Source organism: Lampris incognitus, chromosome 12 (assembly GCF_029633865.1).
Source record: "Lampris incognitus isolate fLamInc1 chromosome 12, fLamInc1.hap2, whole genome shotgun sequence".
Classification (NCBI taxonomy): domain Eukaryota; kingdom Metazoa; phylum Chordata; class Actinopteri; order Lampriformes; family Lampridae; genus Lampris; species Lampris incognitus.
In genome coordinates, this window is record NC_079222.1 from 52,999,791 (window position 1) to 53,024,212 (window position 24,422).

Consider the following 24,422-nt stretch of genomic DNA (forward strand, 5'->3'; position numbering starts at 1 on the left):
GACCGACCAGAGGAGGCGCTTGTGCAGCGACCAGGACACATACCCACGTCCGGCTTCCCACCCACAGACACGGCATATTGTGTCTGTAGGGACGCCCGACCAAGCTGGAGGCAACACAGGGATTTGAATCGGCGATCCCCGTGTTGGTAGGCAATGGAATAGACCACTACGCCACCCGAACGCCCGCCAGAAATCTTTCCTAACATGTGGGAAGCTTTGGGAATTCCTGCCACTCTTCCCAGAACAGTGGCTGCTGCAGGAGGAGCTTCTCTAAGTTTAAACTGATAAAAACATGTCTGAGGTCCACTATGGGGCAACAGCGTCTGACTGGACCTTCTAGAAGAAGCTTAATAATTATAATAAGCTTTTCTATAAAAAGCATAAACCACCATGTTTCATAACAGCTATGATACGATGACGTCACCCATGACGTCACCGCAAGAAAAGCTGGAAGGGTCCAGTTGTAGAGGATGGCTGTAGTTTCAATGTCTTACTCTTTTATTTATTCATATTTCTTAACTTATCTGCGTTTCTATATCTGTGTTTAATTACATTACATTAATGTAAAGATGTGTTGATATATTAATTTACCTTTATGTTATGGTGTTTTATTGATTCATTTATATACCGACATTCTGTTCACACACCAGATTGTACTGAAAGGCTTTTTTAAAACCTGATTTCTTAAAGTTGGGGCTTGTAAAGCTTTTTTGTCATAAATGGTGTGCAATACTTCAGTCTGGCTTTTGTTTTAATTTACTAATATATATACACTACCGTTCAAAAGTTTGGGATCACCCAAACAATTTTGTGTTTTCCATGAAAAGTCACACTTATTCACCACCATATGTTGTGAAATGAATAGAAAATAGAGTCAAGACATTGACAAGGTTAGAAATAATGATTTGTATTTGAAATAAGATATTTTTTACATCAAACTTTGTTTTCGTCAAAGAATCCTCCATTTGCAGCAATTACAGCATTGCACACCTTTGGCATTCTAGCTGTTAATTTGTTGAGGTAATCTGGAGAAATTGCACCCCACGCTTCCAGAAGCAGCTCCCACAAGTTGGATTGGTTGGATGGGCACTTCTTTGAGCAGATTGAGTTTCTGGAGTATCACATTTGTGGGGTCAATTAAACGCTCAAAATGGCCAGAAAAAGAGAACTTACATCTGAAACTCGACAGTCTATTCTTGTTCTTAGAAATGAAGGCTATTCCATGCGAGAAATTGCTAAGAAATTGAAGATTTCCTACACCGGTGTGTACTACTCCCTTCAGAGGACAGCACAAACAGGCTCTAACCAGAGTAGAAAAAGAAGTGGGAGGCCGCGTTGCACAACTGAGCAAGAAGATAAGTACATTAGAGTCTCTAGTTTGAGAAACAGACGCCTCACAGGTCCCCAACTGGCATCTTCATTAAATAGTACCTGTTAGAGCCTGTTTGTGCTGTCCTCTGAAGGGAGTAGTACACACCGGTGTAGGAAATCTTCAATTTCTTAGCAATTTCTCGCATGGAATAGCCTTCATTTCTAAGAACAAGAATAGACTGTCAAGTTTCAGATGAAAGTTCTCTTTTTCTGGCCATTTTGAGCGTTTAATTGACCCCACAAATGTGATGCTCCAGAAACTCAATCTGCTCAAAGAAGTGCCCATCCAACCAATCCAACTTGTGGGAGCTGCTTCTGGAAGCGTGGGGTGCAATTTCTCCAGATTACCTCAACAAATTAACAGCTAGAATGCCAAAGGTCTGCAATGCTGTAATTGCTGCAAATGGAGGATTCTTTGACGAAAGCAAAGTTTGATGTAAAAAAAATCTTATTTCAAATACAAATCATTATTTCTAACCTTGTCAATGTCTTGACTCTGTTTTCTATTCATTTCACAACATATGGTGGTGAATAAGTGTGACTTTTCATGGAAAACACAAAATTGTTTGGGTGATCCCAAACTTTTGAACGGTAGTGTATATATAGTTTTTTATTTTGCATTTCATATTTTTTTATATTGTGCACTACTCTGAGCTAAGGGAAACCTAGCTCTGAAAAAGTCAAAGCTAATTTCTAAATTAGCTTTGACTTTTCCGTAAAGGGAAATATTTGATATCTACATTGACTATTTCTCACCACACATTTTCTTATACCTCAACTGGTGACAAAATAACTACTTGTATAAAAATTATACCTGAACACTTTACTTGGCGGCTTTGCTTGCTAGTCCATCACTGTTAAAGGACCGCACTGGTGGTTTTGCATGTTGCAGCTCATTTACTAAAGATTGATTACTTTACATGACACATGTCCATCTTCCAAACCATGCAAAACCATTCCCAAAGCATGTTTTACGTTTTGTGAATGAGTTTTCACTACCTCCCATGCATCCATTCATTTCCATATGCTGTGAAAATCAATTTGCAGAAACTTGAAACTTGCTTTGGATAGACAGGTAATCCATCACTGTGAACATTCACATGGCTTTACTTTTTGTTAAAGTGATGTTATCTTTACAGGGCAGGTTGGTTTGAAAAGTTTTCCACAATTTTTGACAGCAACATCCTCCTTGGTGCTGGGAGACTGAGGAGGAAAAATTAATCTTTCCATGTGTCTTGGATAATCTATGGCAGGCCAAGTGGACATGTAGTGATAGACATTACTTGATATGGTGTCTTTTGGCATGTACAAACCAGTTTCATTCTGCTGGTGACTTGTTACAGATATTTACTCTGCTATTTTACATCAGCGTCTATGGTGAATATCAGTTTGTTTTCAAACAAGAAGAGGCAGGGACTTGCTGTAAAACACAGTACCTGGATCTGCCGGTCTAATGTATCAGCTTCAGCATGGCTATGAGGAAACCACTTCCACTCTTCATGGACAAGTCAATATGACAAACTGGCTGTTGCCATGTGCCTTTACACATATGATAACGTTACAATACTGTCTTTGTGAGATCACAATATGAAGAAAGCATGGGAAGTCAGCAAGGTGGTTGGAGTTCCCAGTAAGTTCCACATGATAATGGCAACTTGCTGTTGCTATGCCAACTGCAAGAACAGATCAACACATAACATTATTCATTCATTCATTCCTCTTCAGCCACTTCTCTGGGGTCGGGTCGCGGTGGCAGCAAGTAGGGCACTCCAGACATCCCTCTACCCAACAACGCCCTCCAGCTCCTCCTGGGGGATCCCAAGACGTTCCCAGGCCAGATTGGACATCTAGTCCCTCCAGCAAGTTCTGGGTTTACCACGGGGTCTCCTCCCAGTTGGCTGTGCCCGGAAAACCTCCAAAGGAAGACGCCCAGGAGGCATCTTAATCAGATGCCCAAACCACCCCAACTGGCTCCTTTCGACGCGAAGGAACAGCGGCCTCTACTCCGAGCTCCTTCTGGATGTCTGAGCTCCTCACCCTATCTCTGAGGCTGAGCCCAGACATCCTACAAAGGAAGTATCTGCGGTCTAACCGTTTGGGCACTACCCAAAGCTCATGACCACAGGTGAGGGTTGGAACGAAGATTGACTGGTAAATTGAGAGCTTTTTCTTCCGGCTCAGCTCTCTCTTCACCACAATGGTCCGATACAACGTCCACATTACTGCTGATGCTGCACCAATCCGCCTGTCAATCTGTCACTCCATCCCACCCTCACTCGTGAACAAGACCCTGAAATACTTGAATTCCTTCACTTGAGGCAACAACTCATCCCCAACCCGGAGGGAGCAATCCATCATTTTCCAGTAGAGAACCATGGCCTCAGACTTGGAGGTGTTGACTCTCTTTTTAAAATTTATTTCTAATTTTTCCCTTTTTTCTCCCAGTTTAGTGGCCAATCGATCCCCCTATTTTAATTCAAACACCCACCCTTGTACATGTGTTCGCCAACTGCATCTCTCCGGCCGGCAGTCTCGAAGGAGACACCTCGCCACTTTCGTGACAAGGCGAATCCAGGCCGAACCACTGCTTTTTCCGACACACACAGAGACGCATTCATGTGACAAACACAAGCCGACTCCGCCCCCTCCCGAAGACAGCGTTGCCAATATTGCTGCTTCATCAAGTCCGGCCATAGGAAGGTGCTGACTCTCATCCCGGCCATTTCACTCTGCTGCAAACTGCCCAACTGCATGCTGGAGGTCACGTTCTGATGAAGCCAACAAAACCACATCATCTGTGAAGAGCAGAGATGCAATTCTGAGGTTCCCAAAACGGACACACTCCTCACCTTGGCTGCACCTTGAGATCCTGTCCATGAATATCACAAACAGAATCGGAGACAAGGGACAACCTTGGTGGAGTCCGACACCCACTGAAAACATATTTGACTTTGTGCCGAGAATGCGGACACAGCACTCACTTTGGTTATACAAGGCCCGAACATAACGTTATGGCCTAGCATACTTATGAAGAAAGACATTTGTGCCCTGGCAACTGTTTGAATGTTTGAATGGTAAATTTCTCTTTGTTTGTGGTATTCATACTGTCTTTGCTTTGTTGATGTGGATACCTTTGGCACTGGCTTGGTAAAAATGCAAAGTTAGAATTGATTTTAAGATTTGTTATTACTTCTGCTATGATACCATTATCTAGAAAGCAGGAGGACTTAAATGTCACAAATGACATTAGATTGAGACAGGTTGTTTATTTAAGAATGTTCAAAACCATATTTTTTTAAATTAAGAAACTTGCTGTCTTACCCGTAGATGTCCAAGACCCCAATGAAAGAGTGCTGTTTAGAGGACGTGTGCAGGGCCATGTTAATATGTTCAACTATCCAGTCAAACAGTCGTGCGTAGATGTGTTTGGCAAGAGCATCCCGAGCGTTAGCGGCCTGTCTGCAGGACATGCTCTTGACATAAGTCTCTGATGTGGTGACGAGCTTTCTGTGGCACAACCAGTGTTGCATCTGGTCCAGCTCCACTCCGAGCAGCTGGGAGAAGGATTTTAGGTGGGTGTTGTCCCTCTGCAAAACACAAAAACAGCAAAAAACGTTTTTGTTAAAAGTCCTACATGCTCAGAATTTATGTAAAACCAGTCACGGGGACATACCGAGACACGGCAGGAGTCTCCATCTCTCTCCGAGTAGATCTGCACATTGCCAAGATGAAGGATGGATGCAAGGATTTTGAAAATGCTGTTCTGACTGCTCTCCTTTACACCTAAAAAACAAACAAACAAACAAACAAAAAAATAACACACATTTTGGGTAGATTTGTTATCCAGATAATTGAAGAATCAAATATATGAAGATCTTTTTGAGACTAAAGGCCCAAGAAAAGGATCTAATCTAGTCCAAATCTTTATCCTGGGTTGTCAACTATTTCTGGCATAACTTACTGCAAGCACAACCTAAATCATAGCCCATCATTCTCTGGCATGTAACCAGGGTAACAGAGTACATAAGATTATACTTTTCATTACAGCTGTCTTCAACACCACCTTGTGGACGCATTGGGGGAAACCCCTGTTCCATCCCTTGATGTCTTTAAAGGGTCTTTTCACACCTGAAAGTCCGGACCAAGGTTAATATTTTTGTTACATTGGATACAATTGATCTTGGTAGTTTTGGTTTACCATACCAACGTCCTGTCGTCATCACCCACGTGGGCTGCGTCTCCCTATACTTGACACTGATTGGTTTGTAGACGGGCGTGCTGGTCGGCGTGTTGTCAAATCGGTGGGTAACCGTCTATCACCGTGGGGCGTCTGGGCAGCGTAGTGGTCTATTCCGTTGCCTACCAACATGGGGATCACCGGATCGAATCCCCGTGTTACCTGCGGCTTGGTTGGGCGTCCCTACAGACACAATTAGGCGTGTCTGCGGGTGGGACGAGGCAGGTATGAAAATCTGGACCGAACGAGGCAGGTACACAGTAAAATCCTGAGTGATCAGTGTTTTACTGTGTATGAGAGTCCAGATCAAACGAGGCAGGTATGAAAGTCCGGACCGAACGAGGCAGGTATGAAAGTCCGGAACGAAGGAGGCAGGTATGAGAGTCCGGACCAAACAAGGCAGGTACACAGTAAAATCCTGAATGTTAATTTAACTTCCCGAATGTTAATTTAACTCTGAGAGTGTACAAATGGATTCAGTGTTTTACTGTATATGAGAGTCCAGACCAAAAGAGGCAGATATGAAAATCCGGACCAAACGAGGCTGGTATGAAAGTCCGGACCAAACAAGGCAGGTATGAAAGTCCGGACCGAACGAGGCAGGTACACAGTAAAATCCTGAGTGTTAATTTAACTTCCTGAATGTTAATTTAACTCTGAGAGTGTACAAATGGATCCTTTCAGGTCCATTTGTACACTCTCAGAGTAAAATTAACATTCAGGGTTTTACTGTGTATGAGAGTCCAGACCAAACAAGGCAGGTATGAAAGTCCGGACCGAACAAGGCAGGTATGAGAGTTCAGACCAAACAAGGCAGGTATGAAAGTCCGGACCGAACAAGGCAGGTATGAAAGTCCGGACCAAACGAGGCAGGTATCAGAGTCTGGACCGAACAAGGCAGGTATGAGAGTCCGGACCAAACGAGGCAGATATCAGAGTCTGGACCGAACAAGGCAGGTATGAAAGGGCCCTTTGATTTAACCGAAGGCAGTATTAACGGCAAGTAGATTCACATAAGCTCAAAATAAAAAACACGAACAACATGAAAATAAAAAAGGAAGGCTAATGCTGAGGACAGACTTGGGGCATATCTTGACAGAAATCTTCATTAAACCTGATGGTGACAAGTGTGATGTGAGAAGCAGATTGTTACCCAGTAGTGTGAAGGCTTCTCGTGTCCTCCCAAAGTCCTCAGCATCATTAACTCCCTCGATGAAGATGTTCTCTCCTAGAGATGTGTAGGTGAAGTCCTCTGCACTGGCTGCATTAGGCAGACGGACAGAAAAGAGAGACAAATAAATGGGACAAATCCTCATCTCAGAACCTTTGTGCATTAAGATACCAGAGTAATATTTAAGTTCCGTAGACATTTGAGTCAGATCAGTCAAAAAAGAAAGAAAGAAAGAAGATTCAAATAACTATCATCTCTGTTGTTTCAACAAAGAGCTGCTATTCCAATTCATCACATCCCTTTTCATTGTACACACTTGTGTATATTAGTACACACTTGTATATATTAGCCACATGTTTCCATCTGGAAATTGTAGTCCAAGTCACTTTCAATGTCAAATTCATATAGAAGTCTTCCCGGCCACACAGACACTAGTTTCTCCTCCACCCTGGGCTGTGGTGTTGCCTGTGCTGGTGATGGAGACACACAGATCCAGTAGCAGCTTGGTCTTTCATGAAACATTTACTTAAAAGACCAGTTTTACAGTCGTGATCCATCATATCAGTGGATTTGGACATCTCTTGTCGATGTGGGCAATGTCAGTCCATTTACTAAATAAGAAAATAACTGGCCAACGATGTGCTGGACTGTTCTGGAGTAGTAGTGACCGTTCCATTACTATACACTATATTTTTACAATTCCTTACTGAAGTATTTTTAAACACAATCATTTCAATCCTACTCAAGATATGTGTGATCTAAAACAAACATATTACTCTAGTACATTTAAAATATACCAGCGCCATCTAGTTTAAAATCATTATGTTATTTATGTTTGTGATATTCATGGACAGAATCTCAAGGCACAGCCAAGGTGAGGAGTGTGTCCGTTTTGGGAACCTCAGAATTGCATCTCTGCTCTTCACAGAGGATGTGGTTTTGTTGGCTTCATCAGAACACGACGCACTGGGGCGGTTTGCAGCTGAGTGTGAAATGGCTGGGATAAGAATCAGTACCTCCAAGTCTGAGGCCATGGTTCTCCACCAGGAAATGGTGGGTTACTTCCTCCGGGTTGGGGATGAGTTGTTGCCTCAAGTGAAGGAGTGCAAGTATCTCGGGGTCTTGTTCATGAGTGAGGGTAGGATGGAGCGGGAGATTGACAGGCAGATTGGTGCAACATCAGAAGTAATGCGGATGCTGTACCGGACCGTTGTGGTGAGGAGGGAGCTGAGCCAGGAGGCAAAGCTCTCAATTTACCAGTCAGTGTTCATTCCAATCTTCACCTATGGTCATGAGCAATGGGTAGTGACTGAAAGGGTGAGATTGTGCATACAAGCGGCTGAAATGAGTTTCCTCCGTATGGTGTCTGGGCTCAGCCTTAGAGATAGGGTGAGGAGCTTGGACATCCGGAGGGAGTTCGGAGTAGAGCCGCTGCTCCTTCGCATCGAAAGGAGCCAGTTGAGATGGTTCGGGCATCTGATCAGGATGCCTCCTAGGCGCCTTCCTTTGGAGGTTTACCGGGCACGGCCACCTGGGAGGAGACCCCGGGGTAGACCCAGAACTCGCTGGAGGGACTACATGTCCAATCTGGCCTGGGAACGCCTTGGGATCCCCCAGGAGGAGCTGGAGGGTGTTGCTGGGGAGAGGGACGTCTGGAGTGCCCTACTTAGCTTGATGCCACCACGACCCGACCACGGAAAAGCGGCTTAAGTTGAGATGAGATGAGATGTTATTTATGGATTTTTTTTTTAAATGCCAGCAACCAAAGAGATGGTAAAAGAGATGTTGAGATGTTGAGTGATCACTGCCTGGCAGCAGATTCATGCATGCAGTATTTATTTTTCTCCTTCCTGGGGAAATGAAAAAGCTACGCTTGTAATAGCCCCCCAAAGGATATTTGAATTTCTAAATGTACTGACTCAATCTCCAACCTACAGCTACAGTCCTGAAAATCACCATTTTCATTAAACGTATGACCTTTATGGTGATACAAGTAACTGCACCGGTGTTTAACAACAATTTTGGCAGACAGGATGTCTGGATTGTACTGAAAAACTAGTTTTTTAACTGTTTTTTTTCTCTCCATTTTCCTTTCCATTTTTCTATCATTGGCTGTCAAATTTTGTAGGCAATGCCTATCACACCAAAATTGCCATAACTCATAAATGCATCATGACATCTCAGCCAAATTTGGTATGCCTATGCACGCTAGGGCCCTGAGGTTGGTGGCATTTTGTCAATAAGGGGCGCTAAAGCAGCATCATAACTCTAAATAACCATACACATCCATTGTATTCATATCTCAGCCAGGTCCCTTTCATTGGCAGAGCGTGGTGAGCGGGACTGAGTGTAGACCTGAATGAGGGAGTTCAGGTAGGCAGGAGCCGTTTTAGTTGCTGTTTTGTAAGCGAGCATCAAGGTTTTGAATTTGCGGACAGATACTGGGAACCAGTGGAGGGATATGAACAGTGGAGTAACATGTGCTGTTTTGGGTTGGTTGAAGACCAGATGCCCTGCTGAGTTCTGGATCATTTGCAGAGGTTTGAAAGTGCATGCAGGGAGAACAACCAGTAAGGAGTTAGAGTCGTCAATGCGTGATATTACAAGAGCCTGTACCAGGAGTTGTGCTGTATGCTCGGACAGGTAAGTTCTAATTTTCCTGATGTTGCAAGGGCATATTGGCACAATTGAGCAATCGAGGTCACATGAACCTTAAAGGTTAGTTGGTCATCAATCATGACACCCAGGTTTCGGGCAGATTTTGTGGGCATGAGTTGGGTTGATCCGAGCTGGATATTGATCTGTTGTTGTCAGGATGGACAGGCTGGGATGACAATGAGCTGAGTCTTATATAGGTTAAGCTGAAGGTGGTATTCTTTCATCCAGAGATGCAGAGATATCAGCAAGGCATTACAATATCCATCCCGAGACTGTGAGGTCATCTGGGGGAATGGTAGGAAGAGCTGTGCATCGTCAGCATAGCAATGGTATGAGAAACCATGGGAGCGGATGATTGCACCAAGTGAGGTGGTGTATATTGAGAAGAGAAGGGTACCAAGCACTGACCCTTGAGGTACCCCTGTGGATAAGCCGTGTGGTTTGGACACTTCTCCCCTCCAAGATACTCTAAAAGATCTCCCCGAGAGGTAGGACATGAACCAGCGGAGGGCAGATCCTATGATACCAAACTCAGTGAATGTGGAGAGGAGGATTTGGTGGTTAACCATGAGTAATTATAAAAAACACATCATGAGTAATAATAAAAAACACATGAGTAATGATAAAAACCCATCATGAGTGATAACAAAAAACACATTCATGAGAGATAATAAAAAACACATTCACGAGAGATAATAAAAAACACATCATGAGTAATAATAAAAACACATCATGAGTGATAACAAAAAACACATTCATGAGTAATAATAAAAAACAACATGAGTAATAATAAAAAACACATGAGTAATAATAAAAAACACATCATGAGTAATAATAAAAAACAACATGAGTAATTATAAAAAACACATCATGAGTAATAATAAAAAACACATCATGAGTAATCATAAAAAACACATCATGAGTAATATAAAAAACACATCATGAGTAATAATAAAAACACATCATGAGTAATCATAAAAAACATATGAGTAATGATAAAAACACAACATGAGTGATAACAAAAAAAATCATGAGAAATAATAAAAAACACATCATGAGTAATAATAAAACACACCATGAGTAATAATAAAAACACACCATGAGTAATAATAAAACACACACCATGAGTAATAATAAAAAACACATTGTGAGTAATAATAAAAACACACCATGAGTAATAATAAAAAACACATCATGAGTTATAATAAAAACACATCATGAGTAATAATAAAAACACATCATGAGTGATAACAAAAAACACATTCATGAGTAATAATAAAAAAAAACATGAGTAATCATAAAAAACACATCATGAGTAATAATAACAAAACACATTGTGAGCAATAATAAAAAACACATCATGAGTAATAATAAAAAACAACATGAGTAATAATAAAAAAAACATCATGAGTAATCATAAAAACACATCAAGAGTAATAATAAAAAACACAAAATGAGTAATAATAAAAAACACAAAATGAGTAATAATAAAAAACACAAAATGAGTAATAATAAAGAACACATTTATGAGTAATAATAAAAAGGCTCAGACACTCAGTATTCATCGTATTCTCAATATCATAAAATCTACCTAGAGAGAGCAAATCTTTAAGGTATTGTAACGTGCATGGATAAGTAGACACGTTGGCCCTTGGCTAACGAGTTGTACCCTTTGTCGAGCGGTTAGCGATGTCTCCCGCGGTACGGGAGATACGGGTTCGTGTCCCGGCTGCGGCAGTTCCTTTGGTTGCCCCCCGCGAATTCGCTACATTGGTGTCAGAAGTGGGATATGCGCCGACGCACTTTCCCGAAGGAGGGGGGTAGTGTAATGTGCATGGAGAAGTAGACACCTTAGCCCTTGGCTAAGGGCTCGGACCCTTTAGTCGACTGGTTAACGTCGTCACCACGGTCAACGTAGTACGGGAGCCCCAGGTTCGCTTCCTGGCTGTGGCGATTCGTGGGGACGCGAATCATGAAGGAAGGGGCAATGTAAAGACCATGGATGAATAGGCTCACTTAGCCCTTGGCTAACGGGTCGGACCCTTTAGTCGACTGGTTAACATAGTCGCTTGCGGTGTGGAAGCCCCAGGTTCGCGTCCTGGCTTTGGCGATTCGCGGGGATGTGAATGCCGAAGGAAGGGGGCAATGTAACGAACACAGATGAATAGGCTCGCTTAGCCCTTGGCTAACGGGTCGGACCCTTTAGTCGACTGGTTACCACTGTCGCCATGCACGTTACACTACCCCCCATCCTTTGGGAAGCTGGACCGTCATAGCGAATTAGGGGGGGCAGTCCGGGAACTGTCGCCACAGCCAGGACGCGAACCCGTGTCTCCCACATCGCAAGCAACAACGTTAACCAATCGACTAAAGGGTCTGACCCGTTAGCCAAGGGCTAACGTGTCTACTTCTACATGCACGTTACACTACCCCCCTCCTTCGGGAAGCGCGTCCGTGCGTATCCCACTTCTGACACCAATATAGCGAATTCGGGGGGCAACCACAGAAACTGCCGAAGCCGGGACGCGAACCTGTATTAAAGGGTCCAACCCCTTAGCCAACGGTCAACGTGTCTACTTCTCCATGCACGTTACACTACCCCCCTCTTTCGGGAAAGCGTGTCCGTGCGTATCTCACTTCTGACACCAATGTAGCGAATTCAGGGGGCAGTACAGGAACCGCCGCAGCCGGGACGCGAACCCGTATCTCATCGCTAAACGCTCGACTAAAGGGTCTGACCCGTTAGCCAAGATGAGTTTTAAGTTTGGATTTAAAGAACTCAACACACTCTGATTGTCTGATTGCAGCAGGAAGGTTATTCCACAAGAACAGAGCCCGACAGGAAAAGGCCCTGCCACCAGCTGACTTCTTTTTAACTTTGGGCACAGGCACACACAGGAGCCCCGTATTTTGAGAGCGAAGAGCTCGAGATGGAATGTATGTTTTGAGAAGATCAGACAGGTAAGATGGGGCCAGCCCATTTAGGATTGTATAATTCAGCAAAAGCACCTTGAAGTGTGATCTAAAATGGATAGGAAGCCAATGAAGGGAGGCAAGAATTTGTGTAATATGTTAAAATTTCCTAAATTTAGTTAGGATTCTAGCAGCAGTATTCTGAACCATCCGACGACGTTTAGTACTAGAATGTGGCAGACCTGAAAATACCGCGGGAGACATCGCTAAATGCTCGACTAAAGGGTCTGACCCATTAGCCAAGGGCTAACATGTCTACTTCTCCATGCACGTTACACTACCCCCCTCCTTCGGGAAAGCGCGTCCGCGCGTATCCCACTTCTGACACCAATGTAGTGAATTCCGGGGACAGCCAGACCGTCACAGCCAGGATGCGAACCTGTGGCTCCCGCACCACGGACGACGGCGTTAACCAGTCGACTAAAGGGTCCGACCCGTTAGCCAAGGGCTAAGCGAGCCTATTCATTACAGTATAAATATATCCAGCACATCTGAAAAGATAGTTTGAATGTCGATAGTTGATAGTACTGTAATGTGATGAAAACACATTTTACCACAAAAAGTACTGAAAGCACAGTTTTTCAGTACTTAACTGGCCCGTGCTTGGCCAAGGTTACGATTCAGTACACAATACTTGACCAAAACTTCACCTAAAAAATAAATCCAAATAATGTGTCTTAACATGTGTTCACAGGAAGTCAAAAGGTACATCGTAAAATGTAAAGCAAAGCTGAACTGTTTAATGGGAGATAAGTATTTTCCATAAACATATACATGGAATTATATTAGAATCAAATCTTGAAATAAAATGTCTGTTGTAAGCTCAGTGTGAACATCTCATACGAGTCTTACTTACATATGACTTGCGTTGTTTACTGCACAGCATATTTACAAGTTTGAAGATTGAAAGAGCCCCCCCACCCCCCAATTTTTCTCCCCAATTATACTTGGCCAATTACCCAACTCTTGCAGGCCGTCCTGGTCTCTGCTCCACCCCCTCTACTGATCCGGGGAGGGCTGCAGACTACCACATGCCTCCTCCCATACATGTGGAGTCACCAGCTGCTTCTTTTCACCTGACAGTGAGGAGGTTCACCAGGGGGCGTAGCGCGTGGGAGGATCACTCTATTTCCCCAAGTTCCCCCTCCCCCCTGGACAGGCACCCCGGCTGACCAGAGGAGGCGCTAGTACAGCGACCAGGACACATACCCGCATCCAGCTTCCCACCTGCAGACACAGCCAATTGTGTCTGTAGGGACACCCGACCAAGCCGGAGGTAACACGGGGATTCGAACCAATGATCCCTGTGTTGGTAGACAACGGAATAGACCGCTACGCTACCCGGACACCCCTAAGAGTGAAATAGATTGTTGAGAATTGTAGAATCAGAAGAAAGCTGATACCCAATGCCAAGACAAAAAATAAATAAATAAAATTGAAGCTTATACTCAAGTTGTGTATATATGGTCCAGTGTATATGTGCTTCAAGTTGTGTAGTATTGGTGAAGAGCTGTGGTATTCTGCTTCCAAGCTACACAGTTTAACTTTGACTCAGTACCATAGCCGGCTCTTGTAGAACAGATACTTACTCAAGGCTAAGTCCCTGTACTCTGGTAAAGTGGAAGAGGCACAGAGCTGATAGAATATGTGGTAATTCCTCTCATCCTCAGCCTAAAAAGTAAATAGGGATAGTAGTATCAGTTTTCATATAACTGAAGAAGAAGAAGACACTTAGTTTGTCATTGTCAATCAAGAAGACATCGTTCAGAGAGAGAGATAAGACATGTGAGAGAAGAGAACAGTTTGCAATAGTCATTAGTCATAATCAATTAAGTCATAAATTAGTCATAATCTATATGCTATAATCTCGTGGGCAGAACAGTGGTTGGTAAATTCATTGAGACAGAAACCGACCCACCATGCAGTACAGGCTGTGTAGCATTCAACTTAAAGGCAACTAATTGTAAGCTAAGGCAAAAAAATCAGTTTTGAGTTTGGATTTAAAGGACTCAACAGAATCTGGTTGTCTGATGACAACAGGCAGGTTATTCCACAAGAACAGGGCCCGATAGGAAAAGGCCCTGACACCAGCTGACTTCTTTTTAACTTTGGGCACACACAGGAGCCCTGTATTTTGAGAGTGAAGAGCTCGAGATGGAATGTACGGTTTAAGAAGATCAGACAGGTAAGATGGGGCCAGCCCATTTAAGATTTTATAAGTCAGCAGACGCACCTTGAAGTCTGATCTAACATGGATAGGAAACCAATGAAGGGAGGAAAGAATTTGTGTAATATGTTGAAATTTCCTAAATTTAGTTAGGATTCTAGCAGCAGCATTCTGAACCATCTGAAGACTTTCAGTACTAGAATGTGGCAGACCTGAGAACAGAACATTACAATAATCAAGTCTGCATGAAACAAATGCATGTATTAGAGTCTCTGCATCAGCCATGGAGAGAAAAGACCGAATTTTAGCTATGTTACATAAGTGAAAAAAGGCAGTCTTGGTAATTTCTTTAATGAGCTTATCAAAGGAAAGGCTGGGATCAAAAATAACACCAATATTTTTGGCTGTCACACTTTGTGAAACCACACAGTTGTCAATTGTTATCGTTCTTTGATCAAATTGGTGTCTGTGTCTAGCAGGGCCAATGACCAGCATCTCGGTTTTATCCGAATTTAAAAGGTGGAAGTTAAGTGACGTCCAGTTTTTCACACTAGCCAAGCAGGCCTCTAAGTTACTCTTTTGAGTATGATCATCAGCCCTTATAGGCACATACAGCTGAGTATCATCAGCATAGCAGTGGAAATTTATTCTATAACTGCGTATAATTTGGCCAAGAGGTGTAATGTAAAGAGAGAAAAGTAGAGGGCCAAGAATTGAGCCCTGAGGCACACCATATTTAACATCAGAAAATGTTGATATATTACTATAGCAGACACAATGTGTTCTTCCAGATAAGTAGGATTAAAGCCAAGAGAGAGCTAAGCCGGAGACACCAAAAGTACAATTTAATCTATCTAATAGTATACAGTGATCAGTGGTGTCAAAGGCTGCACTGAGGTCCAGTAGTAGAAGCACAGAAGTGGAATCAGAGCCCATAGCTAGTAAAAGATCGTTCACCACTCTGTCCAAAGGAGTTGAATCAAGTGCAACTAGACTTGGTATATCCGTGAAGACATTTCGCCTCTCATCCAAGAGGCTTCCTCAGTTCGTGCCTTTCTGACTAGACCAAGCTAGTCTGACTGGCTGGTGATGAGACTCAGTACTTATCCTCTTTGGAGTCGTTGTCAGAGCTATTGATATGCGTGGCTCTTTGTGATCAGATGTTTACCAACGCCCGTCGCTAACTATATACCAAGTCCAGTTGCACTTGATTCAACTCCTTTGGATAACCATGACCTGGATGAATGAGAACATTCACAGACATTCACCACTCTGGTCAGAGCAGTTTCTGTGGAGTGACAGGGCCTGAAAGCCGATTGAAAAGGTTGATATAGTAGATGGTTTTCTTTTATATGGGTCGAAAGGTGTTGATACACAACTTTCTCTAGTACTGTAGAAAAGAATGGAAGACTGGTCAATAGTTTTTAAGAGACCCTGGATCGAGGTGCGGTTTTTTTAGTAGTAGAGGTTTAACCACAGCTGTCTTAAAACTGCTGGGAACAATGCCAGTAATAAGTGATAAATTAACAATGTCTAGCATTGTAGGTCCCAGAAAAGGCCAGAGGTCTTAAAACGTTTTGCTGGTAAGGGGTCAAGTAGGCAAGCAATTGGTTTAGAGGCTGACATGAACTTAGTCAAAGTACCGAGAGAGATAGTCTCAAAAGCTGTAATAACTCGGACTGTCAGTGACTCATTGTAAAGATATGGATTTGGTAAAACAGGATCTGCAAAAGTAACTGGAGTTGAAGAACTAATTTTGTTTAAGATCTCATCAACCTTATTGCAGAAAAAAATCTAGAAATTCATGGGCTGTGAATGGTGAGCAGCTAATAGACGGCTGCTTTTTAGTAAGTTTAAATACAGTGTCAAAGAGAAATCTGGGGTTATGTTTATTAATATTGATTAAGTGAGAGAGATACACTGTTTTTAAAGCATGCTTTTATGTCAATAAACGCTCATGCCACGATAGGTAAAAAACTTCCAATTTTGATTTTCGCCATTTACATTCTAGTCTCCTGCAGGTCTGCTTAAGAGCACGTGTCTCATCATTAAACCAGGGTGTAGGCCTCTTTAGTCGCCTAGCTCTGGTAGTGAGAGATGCAACTGAATCGAGGAGACTAGAGAGGGCCACATTTAAGTCACTAGTGACATGTTCAACAGAGTCAGTTACCACAGTGAAAGGATCCAAGACTTCAGGCAGCTGCTGGCCAAATGCAGCTGCAGTGGAGGGACCCATGTGGCAAGTGGCAATTACATCTGTGCTGACATTAACTGGACAGGCCAATAATGCTTCAAATTTGATGAGAAAATGATCGGACACAGCACATGTGGTTGGCAAGACATTCAGATCAGAAACAGCTATCCCTTTAGATAAAACCAAATCAAGGGTGTTACCACTGCAACGAGTCTACTCTTAAACAAACGGAGTGAACCCAAAAGTGTCAACTAGTGCCAGAAAGGCTTTACTTAGAGGATCAGCAGCCTTATTCGGATGAATATTGAAATCAACAAGAATTAGAATCTCATCAGAGTGAGTAACAAGGCCTGAGACAAATTCTCCAAATTTTTCGAGAAATGATGAAAAACCGCCAGGAGGCCGATAGAGTATCACAATTTGGACTGAGCCGGGTCTACTCATGGCTGAGGGAGATGGACCAAGAACAAAAGCCTCAAAAGACTGGAATTTAGATTCCCGTCTAGAAGTCAGATTGAAAATAGACTTAAATATTAAGGCAACACCCCCACCTTGTTTATTCGCCCGAGGTACATGGGCATAAGTATAGTCAAGTTGGAAGCTTCATTTAAGGGAAGGAAAACATTTGGTTTCAGCCATGTTTCACATAACACAATCATATCGAAACTATGTTCAAGAATCAGGTCATTTATTAGTAAGGCTTTGGTAGACAGTGATCTGATATTTATGAAACAAAATTTAAGCATCTTGTGGAAGTGATCAGTAGTAGGCAGAACTTTAGAGCTACCAATAGGTGAAAGATTAATTGGAACCTTGCTGACAGTTTTGGCAACCAAAGCTTTGGACGATATGTGGTCACATTCTTGATAACATTAGTTCTGTAGATTATTAGGTACTTTGTTGCACATTTCACCACTACCAGTGGTAGGAATAATTACTAGATTATTGTGATTCACACATTTAGGAGAGGAGAGCTTGGGAGCAATACAGCAGGCTAGTGAGACAGTCTCAACGTTATAGACCAAGCTATCAGACTGATAATCTACACTATGAGAAATTCCCTGACTAATCATATTAATTAAACTGCTTGACTCCACATCCGCAGTAGATTTAAACCTAGCAGGCTCTCTAATCACCTACAACCTGCTGAATGATAAGTCCCTGGTGTCAGACTAAACGTAAACAGTTATCTAGTATATTGCTAGACAACAGAGCGGTGCCGTCCCCAGTAGGGTGAATGCCGTTTGCTTTCAGCAGGTAAGTGCGATCCCAGAAAGAAGGCCAGTTATCAACAAAGCCGAATCCCTGCTCATTACAGAAATCAGCCAGCTAGCGGTTCATTGAGGTGAGCCTACTGTACGTCTCATCATTACCCCTCACAGGTAAGGGACCAGAGACAATTAATCGATGTCGACACATCTTTCTGGCAAACTCAAGCATTCTGACTAGGCTGGCTTTTGTGATCTCTGATTGCTTCATCCTAGCATTATTGGTGCTGACATGAATAACAATGTTGCTGAAAGTAGTGGTGCTGTGTGCCTGGGTTCCCTGACTCTCCCTGCATGATGTCAGCACCCTAAGATTATCTTCTATGTCAGAGACTCTGGCCCCGGGTAAAAAGTGAACCAAGGCTGGCGAAGCTAATCTAACGGGTAATGGAGTCTCCTATCACTAGCGTGCGTTGCTTTACTCTGCCGACAGGAGGGGGAAAAGCACGCTGGCTGGTAGGACTACCAACAAGGCTGGTGAGGGGTGAAAACTGGTCTGCAGTTGGGAGAGGTGACTGCAGACCAGGCTACACAACCGATGGCTTGCTCTTGCGAGCCTTCCCACGCCGGTAAACAGAGACAAACTCCGCCGCATCTGCCGACGAAGCTGAGCTAGTGCTAACAATAGCAGGCCTGCTGTCAGGCCCGGGGCTACTGAGCTAGTGCTAACAATAGCAGGCCTGCTGTCAGGCCCGGGGCTACTGAGCTAGTGCTAACAATAGCAGGCCTGCTGTCAGGCCCGGGGCTAAGGCTATCTGGAGGGCCCGTCACATCTAACGTAATTCTAGCCAAAACGCAACTGCTCTAACTCATGGACACGTCCCTCTAGTAGAGACAACCTGTCTGTAACTATGGAGCAGTCGCCACAAAAAATCATTTTAATGAGGCTGCTTTGACTGCGAATGTAATAGAGCTAACTGGTAAGCTAGACTAAGCTCAAAGCTAGTAACAAACTAGGAACGAGAAGCTGCCTACTAAACACAAGATTCGTATAAGAAAGAAAACTAGAGAATCTAGTGATAATTGAACTAAGCATAGAAAAATAACTAAATCAGAACAAAATGAAGAGGTTAGGGCAGAATATAGAGAAAAAATAGTAAAAAAAAAAAAGTTGTCGATCTCATGAAGCTGCCACTCACAAAGGTCAATCATCCAAACAACGAAATCAGTTTTCTGCATTTAACCCATCCTATGCTAGGAGCAGTGGGCAGCTGCCATGTAGCACCCGGGGACCAACTCCAGTTCTTCTTTATATTGCCTTGCTTGGGGGCACAGGCAGGTGTATTAACCCTAACATGCATGTCTTTTTGATGGTGGGAGGAAACCGGAGCACCTGGAGGAAACCCATGTAGACATGGGGAGAACACGCAAACTCCACACAGAAAGGACCTGGGATGGCCTGGAATTCAAACCCATGACGTTCTTGTTGTGAGGTAACAGTGCTAACCACTGGGCCGCCTTGCCGCCCAGATATAATTGAAATATTTCTGGCGATATATACACTGATTAGCCAAAACATTAAACCACCTGCCTAATATTGTATAGATCCCCTTCGTGCCACAAAACACCTCTGACCCATCGAGGCATGGACTCCACAAGACAGCTGAAGGTGTCCTGTGGTATCTGGCATCAAGATGTTAGCAGCAGATCCTTTAAGTCCTGTAAGTTGTGAGGTGGGCCCTCCATGGATTGGACTTTTTTTTTCTAGCACATCTCATAGTTGCTCGATTGGATTCTGGGGAATTTGGAGACCAAGGCAACACCTTGAACTCTTTGTCATGTTCCTCAAACCATTCATGAATAGTTTTTGCAGTGTGGCAGAGCATATTATCCTGCTGAAAGAGGCCACTGCCATCAGGGAATACCGTTGTCATGAAGGGGTGTACCTGGTCTGCAACAATGTTTAGGTAGGTGGTAGGTGTCAAAGTTGTATCCACATGAATGCCAGGACCCAAGGTTTCCCAGCAGAACATTGATCAGAGCATCACACTGCCACCACTGGCTTGCCTTCTTCCCATAGTGCATCCTGGTGCCATCTCTTCCCCAGGTAAATGACGTATATGCACCCAGCCGTCCACATGATGTAAAAGAAAATATGATTCATCAGACCAGGCCACCTTCTTCCAACATTCCATGGTCCAGTTCTGACACTCACGTGCTCATTTTAGGAACTTTCGGCGGTGGACAGGGGTCATCATGGACACTCTGACCAGTCTGCAGCTACACAGCCTCATAGGCAGCAGGGTGCAATGCACTGTGTTCTGACACCTGTCTGTCATAACCAGCATTAACATTTTCACTAATTTGAGCTACAGTAGCTCTTCTGTGGGATTGGACCAGATGGGCTAGCCTTCACTCCCCACACACATCAATGAGCATTGGTAGCCCATGACTCTGTCGCTGGTTCACTGGTTGTCCTCCCTTAATCCAGGTTTGATAGGTACTGACCACTGCATTCTGGGAACACCCCACAACACCTGCCGTTTTGGAGATGTTCTGACCCAGTCGTCTAGCCATCACAGTTTGGCCCTTGTCAAAGTCACTTAGATCCTTACGCTGACCCATTTTTCCTGCTTCCAACACATCAACTTCAAGAACTGACTGTTCACTTGCTGCCTGATATATCCCACCACTGGACAGGTGCCATTGTAACGTGATAGTTGATGCTTGTGTTGCCATTAAGACATTTGTTTGTTTTCTCATATTTCTAAATGGTACCTATTTCTAGCTAAAAGGTAGAGGTTGATAATTATTTTAAAGCTTATTAAACTCGTAATATTGATATTTTTCCATTTGAAGCATTCTGTTTGGTCACTTCCGGTACAGTCTCTCACACTGTAGTCACTTCGTGTTTAGCGTCTTCCTGATTCTGCAGAGAGTGAGACTGACATGTGCGTGCTCTAAAGATAATCCACCCACATCCACTGTCAAGCATCATACACGCAATGCCGTCAGTAGATTTACTTTATATCAGACAAGTAAAAGAATGTGTATTAGTGAGGATTTTGTTGACAATTATGTTTGGTTGGTCATTACTACGACTCTGTCTTCACTGGCTGCAGTTTAACTTGGTGTTAAATCGGAGTTGCAACACACTGTACGAGAACACTAACATGTTACCTGTCAGTGGTTTATATATATATATATATATATATATATATATATATATATATATATATATATATATATATATATATATATATATATATATATATAGCGAATTCGGGGGGCAACCGCAGGAACTGCTGCGGCCGGGACGCGAACCCGTATCGCCCACACGAGACATCGCTGGCTGCTCGACTAAAGAGTCACACCCGTTAGTCAAGGACCAACGTGTCTACTTATCCGTGCACGTTACTATATATATATATATGTGTGTGTGTGTGTGTGTGTGTGTGTGTGTGTAACACCCTTCCCACGTAGCTATATAGTTTTCACTGTATAACTGGGGTTTGACCCACTCTCAGAAGAATCAGAAGTTTCAGAGACAGGTGTATGGTGTTGATAAGGGGCTCGGACATATCTTCTAATTTCATCCCTTTCATACAATTGACATTCATGTACATCCTCAAGCTCTGACTCTGAGGAAACATCATCAATGATTTACTCAGGCATTGAGACATGTTTTGGAAGCTTGCTGGCTCGCTGCATCCATGTGACTGGTGGTTTCAAAACTGTTTCAGCATCAGCTGTGGACTCTGGCATTCTGACCAGGTACCCAATTGGCAAGAGATTATCTCTATGAAGAGTTTTGACATTTCCCATGCCCTGCTCTGGTCTGACTTTATAGACTGGTAGATTAGGCAATTTTTTGATCACGACATAAGGTACAGGCTTCCAGCGGTCTTGGAGCTTATGTTTTCCTGTAAGACCAAAATTTCGTATTAGCACCCTGTCACCTTCTACCAGTGGGTGATCTCTTACACACTGATCATAGCGTGATTTGTTTCTCCGATGGTTTTTTTATGGCTGTTCCAGTAGCTAGCTGATACACTTGTTGCAACTCCTTTCTCATTGTGTTGACATACTTGAGATGAGATAACTCACTCTTTCCATCAAGGACAGCACCAAAACAGATGTCAATAGGGAGTCTTGCGTCTCTCCCGAACATTGAGAAATACAGGGAGTATACGGTAGCATCGTTTTTTGTGCAATTGTACGCATGTGCTAATTGACTTATGTGTTGACTCCAATTTTGTTTTTTCATAGGTTCCAGCGTTCCAAGCATTGCTAGAAGTGTTCTGTTGAAACGTTCTAGCTGGGCGTCTCCCTGAGGATGGTAAGGGGACGTGCGCGACTTCCGAATACCCAGCATAGTGAGAAGCTCTTTGATCAAACGGCTCTCGAAGTCTCTGCCTTGATCAGAGTGTATCCTAGCTGGTAAACCATAGTGTACAAAATATTTTTCCCACAAGACTTTCGCAACAGTGATCGCTTTGTGATCTTTGGTTGGAAACGCTTGGGCGTATCTTGTGAAGTGATCAGTCACTACTAGTACGTTGGATATTCCTTTTCTGTCTGACTCTTATCTGCAGAAAATCAATGCAGACAAGGTCTAAAGGACCATTACTAGTGATCTGGTTTAGCAGCGATGCACGCTGAGGGAGCGTTTTTCTGGAGACACATCTCCCACAAGTTTTGAACATACTCATCCACTTCAGTGCTCATGCGTGGCCAATAAAATCGGTGTTTGAGCAGTTCTGTGGTTCTGTCGACTCCTAAATGTCCACAGTCATCATGTAATGACTTAAGAACGACAGGTCTGAACCTTTCTGGTAAAACCAGTTGTTGGGCTTCTCTACCTGTTTGGGTCTTTAAAACTCTGTACAGTATTCCATCTTTTAGCTCTAGTTTTGAGTTTTCACGACAGAGCAGTGTAACTTCATGTGGATCGTTGTTGGATCGGACTGGTAATTTACCAGATTCAAGGGCTCGTTTGACTGGGCCAACCACTGGATCCAGATCTTGAGCAACCTTAAGCTGTTTTGGGGTCAGCTGATCCATGTTATTTGCACTCAAACTCACTGGACATGAATACACTTCAGGTATAGTGGTTGGAGGTACTTCAAGCGGATCCACAAGCCTAACAGGAGTGTTAGATGTTTCACAGGCACAAGCTTGCCTACAAATGGCTTTGATGCCAGAAAGGGGAATCTCTGTCCAGTTCTCTGTATCCTCTTTGGTGTACTGTCTAGACAACAAGTCTGCATCGATATTATGACGACCAGGACGGTATTGGATGTTGACGTCATACCTGGCTAAAGCAGCTAGCCAACGATGTCCTGTGGCGTTGAATCAGAGCACATAAGTTAAAGGATTGTTGTCAGTTCTTACTGTAAATTTGGCTCCGTACAGATAGTCATGGAATTTGTCTACCACAGCCCACTTTAATGCAAGGAATTCCTGTTGGTGGACTGGGTAATTTTTTTCAGAGCTGTTGAGTTTACGACTGGCAAAGGCTACAGGCCGGAGACCCTCTGGATATTTCTGATTCAACACTGCGCCTAAGCCATTCATGCTGGCATCAACGTGTAAAATGTAAGGCTTAGTGGGATTAGCAAAAGCTAACACAGGAGCATGTAGGAGACAATCAATGATCTTTTTGAAAGCCTAACGACAAGCGTCATCCCAACGTTTTCCAAATGGCTCTGACACGTTGAAGTATGTTTTGTCAGGGTCTTTTGCTTTGGTCTTTTTTCCTTTCCTTTGTAGATGGGTAACCTTTTCTGAGTTCAGTTAGCGGACGTACAATGCTGGAATAGTTGGCAGTGAATCTTCGGTAATATCCGCAGAAACCAAGAAATGAGCTCAAGGATTTTTTGGTTCGGGCCATTGTTTCACAACTTTCACTTTTTCTTGGTCAGTGGCAATACCGGACTCTGAGACGATGTGACCGACATATTTAATGCTGGGCTGGCAGAATTGACATTTATCAATCGAAACCTTGAGACCAACTTCTTCAAGTCGATCAAGAACTTTCATGAGGCGCTGCACATGCTCCTCAAGGGTTGATCCAAAGACGATGATATCATCAAGATATACAATGACTCGGAGGAGATTCATATCCCCAACTGCCTTCTCCATGAGGCACTGAAAGGTCGCAGGCGCTCCAGTAATGCCCTGAGGCATTCTCTCAAATTGATAGAAGCCAAGAGGACATATAAAAGCAGGCTTCTCTTTATCTTCTTCAGCCATGGCTATCTGGTAATAGCCACTTCGAAGGTCAAGTACCGAGAACAACTTGCTCCCTGAAAGGGAGTCCAATGCACCGTCAATGTGCGGCATGGTGTACTGATCAGGTATTGTAGGACTATTAAGAGTGCGATAGTAGATGCAGATTCTGATGCTTCCATTCTTTTTACACACCACCATAATTGGTGAAG

General features: G+C 43.4%; 1 protein-coding gene across 1 annotated transcript in view; it reads right to left on the reverse strand.

Annotated features, from left to right (window-relative positions):
* The window catches only part of myo5b (myosin VB), a gene marked incomplete at its 5' end in the record, with an annotated part of 150,240 nt that overhangs the window by 97,637 nt on the left and 28,181 nt on the right, over window positions 1–24,422 (reverse strand). The window contains 4 exons of the mRNA XM_056290258.1: window positions 4,693–4,958; window positions 5,045–5,154; window positions 6,762–6,869; window positions 14,000–14,081. Of these exons, the coding sequence (XP_056146233.1) occupies window positions 4,693–4,958; window positions 5,045–5,154; window positions 6,762–6,869; window positions 14,000–14,081 (566 nt within the window). The remainder of the gene's footprint in view (window positions 1–4,692; window positions 4,959–5,044; window positions 5,155–6,761; window positions 6,870–13,999; window positions 14,082–24,422) is intronic.